The 20,657-nt window shown below is 36.0% G+C and overlaps 1 protein-coding gene across 1 annotated transcript in view; it reads right to left on the reverse strand.

Moving 5' to 3' along the window:
- Positions 1-7,595: 7,595 nt before the first annotated feature.
- LOC107754134 (melatonin receptor type 1A-A) overlaps positions 7,596-20,657 on the reverse strand; it is a 60,456-nt gene continuing 47,394 nt past the window's right edge. Inside the window, exon 2 of the mRNA XM_016570456.1 lies at positions 7,596-8,599. Coding sequence (XP_016425942.1) covers positions 7,731-8,599 — 869 coding nt within the window. The 3' untranslated portion in view covers positions 7,596-7,730. The remainder of the gene's footprint in view (positions 8,600-20,657) is intronic.

Genomic DNA, 20,657 nt, shown 5'->3' on the forward strand with positions numbered 1-20,657 from the left:
AGGACAATTGTGAATGACTTGTTTTTTATTTTATGTTTTGTGCCTATGTTTTAATGTTTTATGATTTTTATCTTTATTATATACTTATTGTGTACAGCACTTTGGTCCATTTTTATGGTTTTGAAAGTGCTTTATAAATAAAGGTTGAGTTGAGTTGAGTTGAGTTGAGTGTGATGAGTTGTCACTTAATAAACATTTTTTAGCAGTCTGTGCTAAAGCTCAAAGAAGTAATGGATCTGGGGCGGGAAGTTACGGAACACATAAAAAAGAGTGTGTGATGAGCTGTCACTTAATAAATATTTTTTAGCAGTCTGTGCTAAAGCTCAAAGAAGTAATGAATCAATGTAAGTTGTTTGCTCAGGGTTTCTCTTTGCTCTATCTTTGGTCCACCACTACCCAAATGGGTTTGGCTGGTTAGTATGGACCAGTTGCCCGTGCTGGCAGATTTTATACAACACCATTTGGATCCAAATTTGAATCGTCTTTGCGCTATTTAAAAGTAGATGTGTATTCTGACCAAGTAAAATATTTTATAACAGTAAAGTATATAATTTACTATTGCCTTTCATGTCACAGCACAGGATAGTCACTTGTGAACAGCTTGGAATTGTGGGATTGTGATAATTTTTGTGGTGCCATCAACCAATCAGTGTTGTACTGGTGTCATTTTCCTGCCGTTTCAGATTAGATGTGTTCAACTTTGTGCGGCGCATGCGAAGCCGTGCATGCCTGTTAGAAAATGTATCTGACTTTTGTTTAACTTGACACAGCACCAATGCCATGTCACTGTGAGATAATGCCAAAAGAGCCCAAGTTACACCTCTCTTTATCTCCTTGCACTGGCTACCGGTTGCAGCTCGCATCAAGTTCAAGACATTGATGCTTGCATATAGAACAGCCACAGGCTCAGCACCCGCCTACTTCCACTCACTATTATGAATCTACATCCCCTCCAGAAGTCTGAGGCTGCGTTTACACTTGGCATTAACATGCAAGCTGTATCCGGATGTTGTCCACATACACATTGAAAAGACAAGTGTAAACACGCTTCTGATCGGAATGTTATCCGATCAGCGTGTCCTGGTCCAGAGGTAGTCGAGGACGCATTGTGATCGGATCTCAGTGTAATGTAAACTCAATCCAGGTCGACATCATGCAAAACGTCGCCCCCTCTCTCCCGAACTGTCAGAAGAACAGAGCGCTAGTGAGACTTGTACATTTATTTTGATTTGTAAAATGTCCCGCGACTGAAAATAGTTTTCAAAAGAAAACCCACCACTTCAGGTCGACTTTGCACCAAGTATCACAAGAGCGATTCAAGAGCAGTCGACTAGCAGTCACAAGCTCTTATGATGAAACAGCTGTTTCATGATTGTCCACACTCACCCATGACAATGATGACGTGTGTTTCGGGTTTATTCTGACAGCTTCAGTTTTGCTAATACTCACAAATCTTTTTTATAGCATTAAAAACTCTTTTTATGTACTCTAATGATTACACCAACTGTACTGGTATTGAAATAATACTGGGTTATGGTAAACTTAATTCCTGTACATACAGGTGCTGTAAAAGCAAAACATGAAATATTAAATGAAAAGCGTTTCTCCATTGTTGTTACAGGAAGACATCTACAACATCTCTGTATTTGACAAGTATTGCATCCAATCGTCTTCATCACTGATAAAATATGGAAAGAGCACGAGCATTCCAACAGGAAGCAGCCAAAATCCAGCCAAACACATCTATTATTTAATCACACACCATTTGTATGGCTCAAGGTACTGGCTCAAAAACAACCTAGATGCAAAACTAAGTGCCCTGAGGAAACTGAGTATTGTGTGGTGGCTTGAACCAGCTGAGTATATATGATATTATATAGACCTTCTTATTAGTGTGATAATTTTCACAGGAGTTTGACATTCATTTATACAGGGCTATGCTTCTCTCATGCTGCCAGTGGGTTTTCGTACCAGTGAATTTCATGTAAAGGTGAATGCAGTGGAAGATTTACTCCAGATTCACCCTGTTCCAACACTGCCAACGCCTAAAGAACCTGCGCTTTCATAGATACAGCCAATTTAGGAAGAGGCCAGTTTAGCTATTCTGTCCTAATGCTTCATTAACATCCCTGTTGTGCCACTCTTGAGTGTTTGGTTTAAAACAAATTGAAATCTCGACTTGTTTATTTTATGTATACACTGGCCAAATGATTCGAATAATTATGTTTTTCAATGTTTTTGAAATAAGTTTTTTATGCTCGAAAGAAAGAAAGAAAGAAAGAAAGAAAGAACGAATGAATGAACGAGATGTGGTGAATTATTATTACAATTGAAAAAATATATATATTTTAATATGTAATATTTCCTGTGATGGCAAAACTGAATTCCAGTCTTCAGTGTCACATGATTCTTTAGAAATAATTAATATGCTGATTTGATGCTCTATTATCAATTATTTTTTGTGCTCAATTTTATAATGCTAAAAACCAATTTGCTGCTTAAGGTTTTCCTAGAAATACTTTAAGGATTCCGTGATTAATGAAAAAAGTACAATGAAGAGCATTTATTTAAAATGGAATTTTTATAATATCTTTGCTTTAATGTACAATGTGTCACTTTAATAACAATTTAATGCGTCATTGCTGAATAGAAGTATTAATTTCTTTTGAATAGTATATCAATGTTAGTGTTTCCACAAAAAATGTTAAGCAGCAAACATTGTTTTCAACATTGATAATAATAAGAAATGTTTCTTGAGCACCAAATCAACATATGTGATTTCAGAACATGTGACACTGAAATATTCAAATATATTCAAATATTTTTATTTTTAATTGTAATAATATTTTTTTAAATATTGCAATTTTTACTCTGTTTTTCATCAAATAAATGCAGCATTATTGAGCATAAGAGATTTCTTTAAAAAAAATTAAAATCTTAATTATTTCAAACTTTTGGCCCGCTGTGTACATTTTTGTAAGGTAATGATGACAGATGATTCAGATTCTCACTCAAGGGTTGGGAAGAATTTAATTTGTATGCGTTCTCTAGTGGCAAAATGTGGTTGTGCAAAATCCATACACAGACAACTGGGGTTGGTTGCTTAGACACGGAATAACAGAACTGGGTCAAACAAGTGATTCTCCATTGGAAATGCTTTGTAGTCTAGGAATAGTCTTAATCTGTGTCTGGGAATCCAGACCTTACAGGCTCATCTGAAAATCAACTCAAATTAAATGGACTATTTCTCAATCAGCTCTGATATCATCATATTACGACAGACTAAACCCTGATTAGGCTGTGTCCAGCTCTAAAATAGCCCATGTCTTGTGTACAAAAAACAGCAAATCAGATTTTCTAATAAAAAAAAAGAAATAAAAAAAACAGAAACACAGATTCATTGATCTTAAAATTGCAGTTTGCAGAAAGTTCCAAACACTCTAAATTACAGCATCCAACAAATCTGACCAACTCTCATGTTCCAACCATAACCACACTTGGACGGGGTCAGAGTAAATCACCCCTCCTTCCACATAACACGTTCAGTTTTATACACAGATATGAATCTCTTGGTTGCAGAGGGCGATAAAGGCAGGAGAGGCTCAGATTAGTGCATAATTCTGTTAGAAGGCAGTGTAAATCCTGGCTTTTTTTATATCGCTTATTCATTCTCTCACGCACTCGTTCAGTCGGTTTGGTTGGCTTGGATTAAACAGAGTGATGTCACCACAACATGTCATGTTTTTGAGAGAGAGAGAAGCAGTGGCGGGCGTTCAGCTAGAACTATTGCATAAGCTTCAATCTAATACTGTACTTTAATACTTATATTGTAGTGTTGGTGATACTACCTGTATTTTGTCCCATTTTCTACTGTGTTATTCAAAAAGTGATGCATAATAATGGCTGGCATTATATTTATTGTCCCACTGCAAAAAAAAAAAAAAACTTTTTTTACTCAAACCTTTTGCCTTGTTTTACAGTACAAAAGGACATAGATATTACATCTTCCAACTTTTATTACGTTTTCTGGAAAATGTAAATGTATTAAATTAAGTAAGGAAAAATCTGGCAATTGGGTAAAAAAAATTAATCTTGTTTTCCCTTTGAAATAAGTTTATTTTTATTACTCCAATTGACAGATATTTTTCTTGTTTTAAGCATAAATTTCATAAAATATATTTTGTTTTTATAAAATAAGAAAATAAGATATTTGATATTGTTTTATAAAATAAGACTTAATATCTTAAGTAACTGCTTCTCTAGTAAATGCATCTTGTTTTGAGAATGTGCAGATATTTGTATTGGAAATAAAGACAAAAATACTAAGTAGGATTTTTATTATTATTATTATTATTATTATTATTATTATTATTATTTGTATTGGAAGATTTACTCCAGATTCACCCTGTTCCAACACTGCCAACGCCTAAAGAACCTGCGCTTTCATAGATACAGCCAATTTAGGAAGAGGCCAGTTTAGCTATTCTGTCCTAATGCTTCATTAACATCCCTGTTGTGCCACTCTTGAGTGTTTGGTTTAAAACAAATCGAAATCTCGACTTGTTTATTTTATGTATACACTGGCCAAATGATTCGAATAATTATGTTTTTCAATGTTTTTGAAATAAGTTTTTTATGCTCGAAAGAAAGAAAGAAAGAAAGAAAGAAAGAAAGAACGAACGAATGAACGAGATGTGGTGAATTATTATTACAATTGAAAAAATATATATATTTTAATATGTAATATTTCCTGTGATGGCAAAACTGAATTCCAGTCTTCAGTGTCACATGATTCTTTAGAAATAATTAATATGCTGATTTGATGCTCTATTATCAATTATTTTTTGTGCTCAATTTTATAATGCTAAAAACCAATTTGCTGCTTAAGGTTTTCCTAGAAATACTTTAAGGATTCCGTGATTAATGAAAAAAGTACAATGAAGAGCATTTATTTAAAATGGAATTTTTATAATATCTTTGCTTTAATGTACAATGTGTCACTTTAATAACAATTTAATGCGTCATTGCTGAATAGAAGTATTAATTTCTTTTGAATAGTATATCAATGTTAGTGTTTCCACAAAAAATGTTAAGCAGCAAACATTGTTTTCAACATTGATAATAATAAGAAATGTTTCTTGAGCACCAAATCAACATATGTGATTTCAGAACATGTGACACTGAAATATTCAAATATATTCAAATATTTTTATTTTTAATTGTAATAATATTTTTTTAAATATTGCAATTTTTACTCTGTTTTTCATCAAATAAATGCAGCATTATTGAGCATAAGAGATTTCTTTAAAAAAAATTAAAATCTTAATTATTTCAAACTTTTGGCCCGCTGTGTACATTTTTGTAAGGTAATGATGACAGATGATTCAGATTCTCACTCAAGGGTTGGGAAGAATTTAATTTGTATGCGTTCTCTAGTGGCAAAATGTGGTTGTGCAAAATCCATACACAGACAACTGGGGTTGGTTGCTTAGACACGGAATAACAGAACTGGGTCAAACAAGTGATTCTCCATTGGAAATGCTTTGTAGTCTAGGAATAGTCTTAATCTGTGTCTGGGAATCCAGACCTTACAGGCTCATCTGAAAATCAACTCAAATTAAATGGACTATTTCTCAATCAGCTCTGATATCATCATATTACGACAGACTAAACCCTGATTAGGCTGTGTCCAGCTCTAAAATAGCCCATGTCTTGTGTACAAAAAACAGCAAATCAGATTTTCTAATAAAAAAAAAGAAATAAAAAAAACAGAAACACAGATTCATTGATCTTAAAATTGCAGTTTGCAGAAAGTTCCAAACACTCTAAATTACAGCATCCAACAAATCTGACCAACTCTCATGTTCCAACCATAACCACACTTGGACGGGGTCAGAGTAAATCACCCCTCCTTCCACATAACACGTTCAGTTTTATACACAGATATGAATCTCTTGGTTGCAGAGGGCGATAAAGGCAGGAGAGGCTCAGATTAGTGCATAATTCTGTTAGAAGGCAGTGTAAATCCTGGCTTTTTTTATATCGCTTATTCATTCTCTCACGCACTCGTTCAGTCGGTTTGGTTGGCTTGGATTAAACAGAGTGATGTCACCACAACATGTCATGTTTTTGAGAGAGAGAGAAGCAGTGGCGGGCGTTCAGCTAGAACTATTGCATAAGCTTCAATCTAATACTGTACTTTAATACTTATATTGTAGTGTTGGTGATACTACCTGTATTTTGTCCCATTTTCTACTGTGTTATTCAAAAAGTGATGCATAATAATGGCTGGCATTATATTTATTGTCCCACTGCAAAAAAAAAAAAAAACTTTTTTATTAATCATTTGTTTTGGATTTGTTTTGTTGTTTTCTAGTAAAAACATCTGCATATCCTAAAATTAAAGGTATTTATCTGACATTTGCTTATACAGTTTCAATTTCTATATTTTGCTGTATAGCGTGTCAGTAGGAAATGTCAGTTTACATTTTCAAACAACCCTTTTGCCATTAATTGTAATAATCCAGTGAGTTTTTTGTATGCACAAGGAGTCTGACAACAGCCAGTATGCTCCACAACTGGCTTAAAACTTTTTTTGGGGGGGGAGGGGAGGGTGCAAATGGTCTAATACTTTTGCACAGAACTGTATATTCTCAGGAAAAAATCTTCATTTATTATGCAGTTTGGCGTTTATCTTGTTTTATTTGTTTTTTAATCTTGTTTTAGTAATGATTAAATATTTTACTAGAAAACAAGACAAAACAGTATTTTTTCAGTGCACAGTCTAATTCTGTTGTATATTCAAGGTACACATATAATGTATACATTTCACATAATTATGCAGAAATTCCAATTTTATCTTATTCATCAAACTTTTTACTTTTAATTTTTACTCAGTTTGCATATGAACTTGTCATCAGATCCATGCATACAAAGAGTGGAGAGAAAGACAGATACAAAGAAAAATAAAGAGAGAAGGTAACGAAATGTGTAAATAGATAAAGACAGGTAATGCTGAAAATAGAAACAATTTTAAAAAAAGAATAGCAAGTAGAGGAGATAGAAACCCTACACAGAAGGAACCCCATACCCTCAAACATGTTTGCAGGGGGTTGTGGGAAAGCAGCAATCCAGGTGTATTGCTTTCTCAAATGTAGAGTAACAGTGTTGAACCAGGTGAGGTCATCTCAAAATAATAAACTCTGTAACAAACTCTTTTGGTTGAGTGTTTATAAAGTTTTGGTCACATTTATGGCCAGGCATTGTAGAGATATGCTGATGTTCATGGCAACATTTTGACAGCGTTGTTCTTCATTCTCCACTGAATGATCAACATCAGTGAAACACACACAATATATATATATATATATATATATTTATATACAGTAATTTATCAATCATACCTTCATATTTGTTTTTTGTTCTCTTCAGACAAAGATAACTCATATAAAATAATTACAGAAAGTATGTCTTACATAGATTTGCTGATACAATTACTGTAAACATTTAAACAATAAATTCATACATACAAGTACTTCTGACCAAGAATGAAAAAAGTGCTTTATAAAAGACAATGATAATAATTTCCTGTTTGTTTTGATTGTGTTGAGGCAACAAATCACAGTTTCAGCGCCATGTCCTGAACAACATATTTGGTGATCAGATTTTTTTTCTAAATCAAGTTTGCTTAGTTTCAAGCAAGGATAAATTTTTCTGTGTTCTTTTCACGCTTACACAGAGTCCACTTTGACCTGATTGTTGTTGGTCATGAGTGGCGAGGGTTTACTCTTGAGTCTTTCTTGCGCTTCATTAGAACTTTCCCCAAAGAAGATCCTGGCAGTACATACTGAAACCACGATGCACTTATACTCACGACGGAAGTTCTGGTTCAAAACTCCATAGACGATTGCATTGAGGCAACTGTTAAAGTATGCCATGAAATAACTTGCCACAAAGAGCCATTCAGGTATTAAAGGAACCACGCGCTCAGGAGAAATCGCTACCGCCAACCCGATGAAGTTTAATGGTGCCCAGCACACGGCAAAGAGTACGAAAACAACAAACATTGTTACGAAGTTTCGCACGTCGTGAGGCGTGAGCTTGGGACGATTGTCGGGCTTCACTCGTCTTCGCACCTGTATGACCAGAACCCAGATTCGCAGGTAACAGTAGGTGACGATCATGATGGGAAGAATGAAATGGAAGAAGACGACAGCGATCGTGTATGCCGAGCTCGCCGACTGCTCGAACGTACAGGAATAAACCCGTGGATCATACTGCAGGGAGCCTACGAACAAGTTGGGCACAATAGCAAGCACCGTCAAGGCCCAGATTAACAGTACATAGCAAACTGAGTTTTTGTCGCTGTAGAGCTTGTCATATTTGAGGCTGTGGCAGATATAACAGTAGCGGTTGATTGCGATGCCGGTGATGTTGAAAATGGAGCCGATTACACTGACGCCCATCAGGAATCCGCTGATCTGGCAGTGCATGTATCCCAGGTTCCAGCCCCGGTGAAATATGGAGGTCAGGACCAGCGGATACGGATAGATGGCCACCACCAGGTCCGCCACCGCCAAACTCACCACAAAGATGTTACCTGAGAAACAGACAGAAAGAGAGATATACAGGTTAAGGAGTCTTTGACTACATCCAAAAGCTTAGGCTTTAGCTTAAGCTGACTTGCTGCCCTATCAAGCAATACTTTGCACACAAAGGTACCTCCTGAAACTGATTTCAGACTTCTGAGGCAGCATTATACGGTTTAACGATATACAACAAAACAGAGAGAGCTTTGCCCATACACAAATGTAATATATATATTATATTATATATAATTATATATAATTTATTTTATATAAATATATAATATATCTAATATATATTACATTTCCACATATGAAAAATATTACCATATGAAGTAAAAATATACATGAAAGACATAGGAAATTGGAACAATTTCATATTAACATATACAGTATATAGCCAATATAGATACTTATGTTTATGTATGTGTAATACAGTTTTGGACATATATGTCATGTACATGTATATCCACCCTAAAATCTGCCAACACATGTTAATATTATAAGTAAATATAAAGGATATAAACATACAGATTTTTGTAAACATTTTGTTTTAATAAAGTTGCATATATAAATATAATACATATTGTTGACATATAAGGTTGCTACATATAATACCATATAAAAATTATCATATAGATATTAACATGTACATATAGAAATTTGAGCATTTTATATATGTATGTTCTAAACCTATATCACATCTACCCAGAGAATTGATGTATGTCAAAATTATATATCACCTTATGGGTAACATATATGGCAATATCACACTTAATACAGGACATTACAATACTGTATATGTCATATTATATAGTAATGATTCAATCATCAAGGCAGCATTTTTCAGCATTCAGATGTAGCCTACATAGTAACTTTTCCTTTTTATCATGTAAACAGAACGTGTTTACTAAGCCTTCCAGGAGTTCAATAAAGCTTTTATTTCCCCATAAACACATGCTTGATCTGCACTCCAAATATTTGCCTCCATCTATTCACAGAATGTGCATTCTATATAAAGCAGAGTGCACATGTGTGTTTATAAATGTGAGAGTGTGCAGTTATTAATTACGTTCCCTCATTGTGTGGATGGTTAGGCATGGCCTATAGTTGATGGCTGCATTAGGGAAAGAACAAGGGTGGTTTTAATGAATGCACATCTCTAATTGCCGCCAGGCACAAGAACTTGACATTGTGTGTATAGCTGAAATAATTAACTAACGTTGTAATCAAGATGGAAACACTAAAGGCAGTTGCAGCTGAGTTGCACTCCCTCTTCTCTTAAGAGGAGGTAAATATATGTGTAGGAAAATGTATGTGAATGGCAACACATATGCTTAATGTTTCATACATAAATACAGTACTATGTACTTGGATTTATTACATTACAAAAACACAGAAATTATTTATTTCACAAAAGGGAAAGAAAAAGAAAAAATGAAAACTATTTAAATTGCATTTCTAGAGAGCAATGAGACCATTTTGAAAAGCAAATTTTATGCTGTTTAGATTTTTCTGCTGAGCTAAGCTCACATGCATTAAAAGAGCTCAGTTTACCAAGAAACCAAAGTCTGCAATCAACCGTCTGAAATGCTTTTCTTCCTGTTTGACAACAATTTATCCATTGTGTTGGTTTGTATTCTAAGTCAGGGGTCGCCACAAGAGATGGAGGTCAAGGAAAAACTGTGGAAAAATTATTTTTACAACATGCATTTTTAGGGCTGTCAAAGTTAACATGTTAACTTTCACTGTTATCTTGGAGATAAATATGACAATGTTTTTCTTCTGGTTTAGACATCTAATATTAATCTAACAGAGTGCAGGGGGGAAAAGCATGCCAACTTACAAAATGTTTTCAACTTAATAATTTGCTTTGGCTTCAGTACATGGGGACAATATAAATGCCAATTATTTAATTTTGAAACAACATTATGTAATTTCCTCACAATAGGTCTTTGTACATGAAAATATATAGCTGCCTTTACATTTTAAGAAGGGGGTTTCCTCACAAAGAGATCACAGTTATTAAAGAGAAAACATTGTTACTTAGATGAAAAAAGTGAGAATCAATATGTATTGTATACTATTAAAAATCCAACTACGAACTACGAATAATAAATAATAATAATCTTTTCCTTTGGATCCTCACTGACTGCTCAAACTCTCATCGGGGTAACGTCACTAGCATGTATATCATCTTTAAGGTGGCCTTTCAGTGAAAAGGTCTTATTTGTCTTTGAGACAAACCCTTGAAAATCAGGATTTTGATAAGTCAATGAGAAATGGGCACATGAACCCGTCCTTGTGTGTCAACTGTCTCGCAGCCCCCTCGCAATGTCAGCACGTGTCAGTAGTCTTGTCAAAGCATAGAACAGAAGCACTAATTCGTGGGCAATGGCAGTCCGTCTTGACGATTAGCTTGCAGTGGCCTGAAGCAAAGCTGTCACTCATATATCCCTTCAAGCACAACACTGACATGCCATCCACATAGGGGTACATACACGCAACCTTCTCACCATTTGCACAAATATCAACCATGCTTTTCAGGCAAATAACCTTGGCTGTTCTTAAATACCAGAGGTCATTTCTCTGAGCATCCTTCTTGTGGCCTATAGAGGCCTCACCCCCATTTCTTCTACTTATATTCTGATGTAAAGCTTAAAGGGATAGCTTACTTAAAAATTATAATTCTGTTGTTACAAACCTGTATGATGTTCTTTCTTTTGTGGACCATGTTAAAAATATCTTCTGAAAGACTTTGTTTTTTCTTTATTTATTTATTTATTTTTGGTCCATTCAATGAAATTCATGGGGTTTAGTGTTGTTTGGGATTTTAATTATATGGACAAAAAGAAATCAAGGCTCATTGGAAAAACCTATTTGTGAGAACATTTTTTGCAAAATATTATGTTGCTTGTTGCACATTTTGTAACATTTTGCAGGTTTGCAATCATACAGAATGTTCATTTTGCGGTGAACTATCCCATTAATGATTCTAACTTATTTTAAACATACACTTATACCCATGGAGACATTCCATACCCAAGGTTCACATAACAAGTTTGTTTCAAATCTCTCAGCAGTCACGGTTTGTCCTAGACTCAAGACCTCGGATGGAGCCATTTCAGGTTAAGTCTTGATGCACACTGACAGCAGAGGTTATTTGGGTTGTCTCCATGACGACTTCACTGGTGCACTCAGTATATTTGTGACTAAGAGTGTTAGATGATGAAGGCTAGGCAGCCTTTGTTGGTCATTTCTCTGAGCATCCTTCTTGTGGCCTATAGAGGCCTCACCCCCATTTCTTCTACTTATATTCTGATGTAAAGCTTAAAGGGATAGCTTACTTAAAAATTATAATTCTGTTGTTACAAACCTGTATGATGTTCTTTCTTTTGTGGACCATGTTAAAAATATCTTCTGAAAGACTTTGTTTTTTCTTTATTTATTTATTTATTTTTGGTCCATTCAATGAAATTCATGGGGTTTAGTGTTGTTTGGGATTTTAATTATATGGACAAAAAGAAATCAAGGCTCATTGGAAAAACCTATTTGTGAGAACATTTTTTGCAAAATATTATGTTGCTTGTTGCACATTTTGTAACATTTTTCAAAGTGAAATGCCAAGTCAGTGGCACTAAAAGCATGCTCAGCAGATGGACGTGATTCTGGCAATGATTTATTACATATAACCCAACTGATAGTGTTAACAAAAGCAAGCAGCCAAGCCATTTTAGCTAATTTCTACAAAATCTTTTAGTTATTATTTCGTTAATTGTTTTTCATTGGACTCGCATCCAAGCTCTCTATATTATTACAAGTCAATGCTGTACCTGGTGAGCTACCGAGCAAGTTTACTACATGGGAAAATCCATATTTTTTTATGCAAACATGAAAATGTATTCATTTACAAATCATGCACTATGGTAAAATGTTTTTAGGTCATAATATAGTATGGTGCAAGAAACCATGTGAAAATAATTTATTAACTGATTATCTGCCCCTGTAATCACAATTTTGTGTGAATTGTATGTATCGGTACATTTTTGGCGTTTTTTTGCAAAAACATTGATAGTGCAGTATTTTCCAATGTGCCTATGTTGACAAAATGTTGAAATATTCAAAATTCCTTCTGTGGTTCATGTAAGAAAGAACATCATACAGGTTTGCAATCATACAGAATGTTCATTTTGCGGTGAACTATCCCATTAATGATTCTAACTTATTTTAAACATACACTTATACCCATGGAGACATTCCATACCCAAGGTTCACATAACAAGTTTGTTTCAAATCTCTCAGCAGTCACGGTTTGTCCTAGACTCAAGACCTCGGATGGAGCCATTTCAGGTTAAGTCTTGATGCACACTGACAGCAGAGGTTATTTGGGTTGTCTCCATGACGACTTCACTGGTGCACTCAGTATATTTGTGACTAAGAGTGTTAGATGATGAAGGCTAGGCAGCCTTTGTTCTCACGGATGGAAGGAGTAACAGAAGAAATCAAAGAATTGTCCTTGACAAAGTCAAACTGTCAAGTCCCAAGGGAATGTAATGCCATTGGCTTGGCTTTGCTTCCAATCTGTGAGTTGGGTTATCAGAGCGATTAAGGTGTCACTCAAACCATTTTATTTAGCTTACAGTGAGATAGGACTCTGGCTCATGGAAGAGATTCCCCATTTTCACCATTACTCTTTCCAGTTGGGTACCAAACTTTTAAATGTTTTCCCTTGAGGGATTTTAGGATGTGAGCAGTACCCAGACTGACAAGTGACAGAAGCATATAATCGGAAAGATATGAGTCTCAGTACTTTTAATGAGTGTGAAACTGCCCTTAAACAAATGGCCTCTGACATTCCCTCTAACCACTAAACACTTTGTTATCTTCCAGCTTAGGTGAATCACATTAGCATCTGCATATCGTCTTCTCTTTTCAGGGTCTTCCATCTAATGTATAGAATGGCATTTAACATTCACATGTTAAAGGTCAAGGCTGCTTCAGGCATGGCCAGACTCGTCAGGTGCAGCCAGTATCCATGCAACACCGTGTTGTCTCAATTAGTGCAGAGTGCCTAGGGTCAGAGCTCAGAGATAGGTCAGCAGGTGACCATATCGACAAGGTCAGAACACGAGACAGCTTCCCTTTCTTCCTTCCGGCAAGTCAATATGCATAACCTTAAGGATGATGTATGTTAATGTATCACCTCAGGAATATGACTACATTTCAATATGTCAAGGCATGCCATTTTACAGATACATCAACGGAGGAAGACAGCACTGTAATTGCATGCATTCATTACACTTACAATCTCGACTAGCCGCAATTAACTTTATGAATACTGTTTTAGTGTAGAAACACATTATCATGAATGTCACTCTACTTTACATATAAACAATTCTTCCTGAGCTCTTGAAATGGAAAACATTTTCCGAATAGATTGGCTGATATGATTTTTAAATGGACTGATTGATTCATGAAAACTTAAGGTGACAGATGGAACACCAAAATAAAATATGTGTGATATACATACAGTATAAGTGCATGGGTGTCCAATCCTGCTCCTGGAGGACCAATACCCTAAAGACTTTAGATCCAACTTGCCCCAACACACCTGTCTGAAAGTTTTTAGTAATGCTGAAGACCTTGAATAGCAGGTTCATGCGTATTTACTTGGGGTTGCAGCAAAATTCTATATGACAGTGGCCTTCTAAGAGCAGGACTGGACAAATTAAAACGTATGTGATTCATTGCAGCAATTTAAAATAGTGGTCAACCAAGATGGATTTGTCAGTGGCTGATGTAGATAAAAAGAAAGCAAGGTATCGTAATACTGACATATGCATAATATATTTAACACAAACTAACTGAATCATAATCATTTACTCAATATTTAATTCAATATTTTTTTTCCATTGACACATTCCTTTCCCAAAGCTGTCAATAGAAGTAATACTTTTGTTAATCAGCCAAGTGTTTTTTTTTTTCTTTTTTTTCTCAAAAACAGTTACCTACAATAAATATCAGCAGGAAAATGTATCATAAAAAAAAGTAAATTATCATTCATAAATTTCGGGTCGGTGAGATTTTTTAAAGGGATAATTTACCCAAAAATGAAAATTCTGTCATTAATTACTCACCCTCATGTTGTTCCAAACCCGCAAGGCCTTCGTTCATCTTCGGAACACAAATTAAGATATTTTTGATGGAATGGTGACTGACTTACCCAGAGGAGAAGAAATCGTTGAATAAAGTCTTTATTTTTGTTTTCTTTGTACACAAGAACTATTCTCGTAGCTTCATAAAATTACGGTTGAACCACTGATGTCACGTGGACTATTTTAATGATGTCCTTACTACCTTTCTGGGCGTTGAATGTGTCAGTTGCGATGCTGTCTATGGAGGATCAGAAAGCTCTTGGATTTCATCAAAAATATCTTAATTTGTGTTCTGAAGAAGTACAAAGGTCTTACGGGTTTGGAACAACATGAGGGTGAATGACAGAATTTTTGTTTTTGGGTGAACTATCCCCTTTAAAGGGGTCATATATGATGCGATTTCAAGATTTCCTTTCTCTTTGGAGTGTTACAAGCTGTTTGTGAATAGATAAGATCCCTAAAGTTGCAAAGACTAAAGTCTCAAACCCAAAGATATATTCTTTATAAATGTTAAGACTGGTCCACGCCCTCCTAAAACACCTCGTTTAAACATGCCCCCACATGTCTACATCAGGATGTGGGAAGATTTACATAACACCGCCCAAATGTTCACGCAAAGAAAGAAGGCGTAACTTTGGGGCATAACATTTCCGTCACACGCTTGAGGCATTCGGCCAATCACAACGCACATTTGAGATAGAAATCTTTTGTGAAGTGTGCTTAAAAGAACTTCAAAAAAATTTACTGACCCCAAACTTTGGAACAGTAGTGTGTGTCTGATTTGTTATGACTCTTATGATGTCTGAAATCGTTAACTGACAAAACAAGGTAGCTAAAGTAAAAGGTTTTCCCATTTCCATTCTTTCTACCTTAAGAATAACAAAAATGTCTGTTAATGGAATCAGTAATGAATTGGAATTGTTAAGTGGAATCAGAATCAGAATGGTTATGAAATTCTGAATAATTCGCTATTCAGTTAGATGTTTATTTTGCATGAATCACCATCTGTCTATTGGATGGTCCTTATTCTACAAACTTGAAATAACTTTGCAATTCTCTGCATGACATGGCACAGAATCACCCCTTTAATTGGCCCTGTGTGTGTGTTCACAACTCAATGAATAAGAGAGATTTCTTAACACTTCATTGATAAAGATTAACGCTACAGTAAAAACCTACAAAATGAATGGCAAAGACTGTGAGTGGAAAACAGCAAGTGGGTGGCTTTGAATGTGACATACATAATGACTCCAATTACAGTCAATAAAATGAAAACCTCTAGGTTTTCGGCTAATTATCAACCAATTACCCTTCCTTTTCAATGCCCACATGGTTGGCTGTGGTCCCTTAATGTGTCTTTCTGAGACAAAAATAGGACAGGGTACCTGTGACAGAAATAGCCTTCTAGTTTTTCTCCAAGCTGATTACTGTGTCAGCAGAAGCCTTTTCACCTATGCAATCTACCATAGCAGGAAGCCTGTGTGAAGTTATTCGATTTGGGCTGATACTAATATCATGTTTATGAACCAGACAGGCAGTCAGACAGTAATGACAAGCCTCTCTCTCTCTCTTTCTGCCTCGCTCGCTCACACTTTGTATACAGTAATTCTGAGTCTGTTTGAAAACAAAAGAAGCACTTTGATGGCTCTGTATGAATATTAACAACAGTACTCCTCCTTAGAAGTTCATATACACAAGCTGAAGGAAGCAAAAGTGGAAGTATGAAATATGAATTTTATTTATGCATCTGAATGGAAATGGCTCTCTTTTACTGTCATGGATTCCCCCAAGGGCACACAGGCAAAGCACCAAGGTCAAATAGTTTTCAGTCATTGGGTTTAGTGCTGCACTCAGAGGCAACAAGGTGTTATATGGAGGACTGTGAGCACAGTAATCCGCCTGATTAACTCCCTTCAGTAAACAGCGTTGAAATTCAAAACCAACCCCTCCAACCATGATGCCACGCTGCTAGTGTGGAGTTAAACTGAGGGACAAGGGCATACGGAGACACATTAACACATTAGTGTGTAGACACATGCGGCATGAAACTGCTGATGCCAGAAGCTTTGCCCCCATATTTAGAATCAGAATTATCTCAACACGCTTAAAAACTATATGACATTGTGTGTGAAGGATGACTTTAAATACAACACGCTGTGTATGAAACATGCAGTTTACAGCACACAACAATGTATCCCCTAAGTAGTGAGGTGAAGGTGAAGTGAATCTATATTACAGGTGTCACAACATGTACTGTATGTCTCATAAATGTCAAAAGATGTTTTCATAGATGTCTTTACAACTTAGTTAAGTTAATTTGCTCATACATTTATTTATTCACAATGAAGTAGTCCATGTATGGCACTCAAAAAAAAATACTGCACCTGGAAAGCTCCTGCATCTGTGTTTATAACATCACGCAAGTTAGAAATTAAATAGTTAAAATAAGATAAATATACTATAAATGATGGAAAAAGCTCTTTTGTTCTGTTGTACAAGTGGATACAGTACTGCCGCTGCCTGTACGCAGTTTGCGTAGGGCACCATCTCCCAGGGGGGCACTATCCCAGTTGCTCAAAAAAAATAAAACTTTCCTTCTATATTAATATTAAAATTAATGTATGCATATACATAAATAAAAATATAAACATGAACATATATATATCATTATGAAAAATGCATTTTACAGTGAACGCAGTAGAGCACACATGACGCACCATTCCCGCGCCCACTCGCACCTCATGTTTGCGGCTGAATGCAAATGATCATAATTTATGGACAACTATACCCATGAAAAGACATCAGCAATCCGGCGCCGAGAAAAGAAAAAGAAAAAGAAAAAAGATGAAGCCCGTGCATCACTTTCAGGTACATTCATAATCCTGTGAAATTTTTTCGAATCGTGCCTCCCCTCCCGGGTCTATAGGTACTCGTCTGGCCTGTCCGGTGATGCTTATACGGCCTGTGGAGAAGCTGCCTCCGCCTTACATGCTAAGTTGATATGAGGGACGCCGACAAAGTTCAGTTCCTTAATGGCCCTGTGTCCCAGACCAGCCTCTCGGCGACGCGGTCGAGAGCTTGGCCCAGCAGCTCTCGGCTGCACAGAAGCAGACTGAGGCAGGTCGTCACACTGTGCCCCGGCGGGCAGCTGCTGCCTCCACCCATCCGCCGGCCGCAGCATCTAGCTCAGCTCCTCAGCGAAAACCTGGTATGCACTGCACCGGCTGCCTTTTTATGCTCACGCTGTGATCAACGGCAGCTGTTATAAAAACAGACCTAAGCCAAAAACAGCCTTTAAAATTATTTAAAATGCATTATATAAAAACGAGGCAATAATGATTGGTTAATTAATAATTATATGGTTTCATTGAATAACACTGTTAAAATACATAATGTAATACAAAATTAACAATTTATGTACATTACATATTATTACAAATGCCTGTAAAGGGCGCCAACGGCCTGGTAATTGCTGCTGTTACACTCATCCCGGGGCGATCAAATCCTTGTTTAATATTGACCAAACATTTAGGCTAATTCAAATATCCACTTAATCTTTAATTTTTGGTCACCTTTTTGCTACAGAAATGCTACAGCCTCTATAATTTCTTCAACAAAAACGTGGACATCACAACCCTTACAAAAATTAACTATGGTTTTATCATAGAAAAACTGCTTAATTTACTTTTGCGTGATTTCTGAATACTTGAGACTATAAAATCAATCAGACAACTGTAAATCATAGCCGTAGGTAACTGTCTAGAGTTACAATTGTAGTTTGTAAATAATATAATTTAATTACAATTCATTTATTTATTTACTTTTATATTTTATTAAAGTTCTATTTTGGTCCCTATATGTTTTTGTTTTTTTTTTACTTCCATAATATTTGACAGAGGGGGCACAACAATACAATTCTGCTTAGGGCACCCATTCGATCAAATCCTTGTTTAATATTGACCAAACATTTAGGCTAATTCAAATATCCACTTAATCTTTAATTTTTGGTCACCTTTTTGCTACAGAAATGCTACAGCCTCTATAATTTCTTGAACAAAAACGTGGACATCACAACCCTTACAAAAATTAACTATGGTTTTATCATAGAAAAACTGCTTAATTTTCTTTTGCGTGATTTCTGAATACTTGAGACTATAAAATCAATCAGACAACTGTAAATCATAGCCGTAGGTAACTGTCTAGAGTTACAATTGTAGTTTGTAAATAATATAATTTAATTACAATTCATTTATTTATTTACTTTTATATTTTATTAAAGTTCTATTTTGGTCCCTATATGTTTTTGTTTTTTTTTTACTTCCATAATATTTGACAGAGGGGGCACAACAATACAATTCTGCTTAGGGCACCCATTTGGCCAGCAGTGGCCCTGAGTGGATAGAATATGTGACCCATATAAACTATAACAAAAAGATATTTATTAACACTAAAAATTAGTTCATACATTTATTAAATAATAAGATTACAGTAAACCGTGAACAATGGGTCATTAGCTTTATATGCATTTGGCAAAAGCTTTTATCCAAAGAAATGTACATTGCAATTAAGTGGACATTTTATCAATTGAGAATCAAACCCATTACTATTCATATTTTAATATATTGACATTTCAAAAATGTTCAAAATGTTTAGGGTCTGTAAGATAATATTTGATTTTGAAAGAAGTTTTTTATGCTCACCACGGTAATATTTATTTGATCAAAAACACAGTAAAAAAAACTGTCAAAAAAAGTTGTAAAACTGTCAGGATTATGTTCAGTTTAGTTTTCATTTTATTAAGCCGGGCATACACTGCAACATTTTTTTAGAATAATTTATAACTATTTCAAAAGCACACTGAATATCTGTTGTTCTGCAATAAACCCTATAAAAGGGTTCTGGGGTTATATTACAGAAACGTCCAAGATTTGAAAAAGTTCTATTTTCCTAAAATACCATGGACAGATAGGATGAGATTCTGAGTTAAGATGTTTCTCCACCACTCTCATTGAAATTGAATTGGGTAACTTGTGGGTAATTTTTTCGAAGCAGCTCCCTGTGCTTTACTACCCTCCCTGCTGCCAGAGGCCTCTTTCACTATATGTCTACCCACGAGTCTCCGCACCTGCTAGAAGCCAAACATAGACAAGGATTCTTTTTAATAGCACTATGCAACACAGCTAATCAAGTCAGTAAAGTGCAGTACCTTTGTTTGTTGATAAAAGTAAATGTAACTACATTTTAATTGATCAAATTTACAAAAATTAAGATTTTGTTATTTGAAAGTGTTGTCTGTGTAACGCAATTGTAAAGGACCCGGCAGCTCAGCGGTGGTACAGCAACTGTGGCGATGGGACGTGACGTCTCCGTTCCCTCCTGCAGGACTTGAATAACACTAGGAAAGCGTGCCGTTCCATTTGGAAGAGGACACATTGCGGAGTCACCTCCTCCCAGAGGCGGTTAAGTGACATTTACTCACATGGAGTAACCTCGAGGGGCCCTACTGCACATGGAAGTCTCTGAGATGGCTCATTGCTGCTTCATTTAGAGACGGCAGAACGTGGTCTGCCAGGGGAAACACAGCCCTAGTAATTGCACCGTGGAAATACACATATGGGATCCCAACCGGGTCACTCATATGGGCAATAGCATCACACCAGATTTCAGGAATTCATTGGCTGAAAGGCCAGGTGCCAGACGCTCCGCCATGTCTGGCCGCCGGAGTGCTGGAGGACTCGACAGGGTCTGCCCAGTCAGGGGACTCTCTGGAGAACTAGGCGTCCAGGACGCCGCAAGCCGACTCTGAACCGGGCCTCTCAGTGCCACTACCCGTTTGAGGTGAGAACACAGGAGGAAACCGGTTCGACACGCAGGCTATAGAACCTAGCGAACGTGTTGGGTGTCGCCCAGGCCGCAG

Source organism: Sinocyclocheilus rhinocerous, unplaced genomic scaffold (assembly GCF_001515625.1).
Source record: "Sinocyclocheilus rhinocerous isolate Xijiao unplaced genomic scaffold, SAMN03320098_v1.1 scaffold681, whole genome shotgun sequence".
NCBI classification, from domain to species: Eukaryota; Metazoa; Chordata; class Actinopteri; order Cypriniformes; family Cyprinidae; genus Sinocyclocheilus; species Sinocyclocheilus rhinocerous.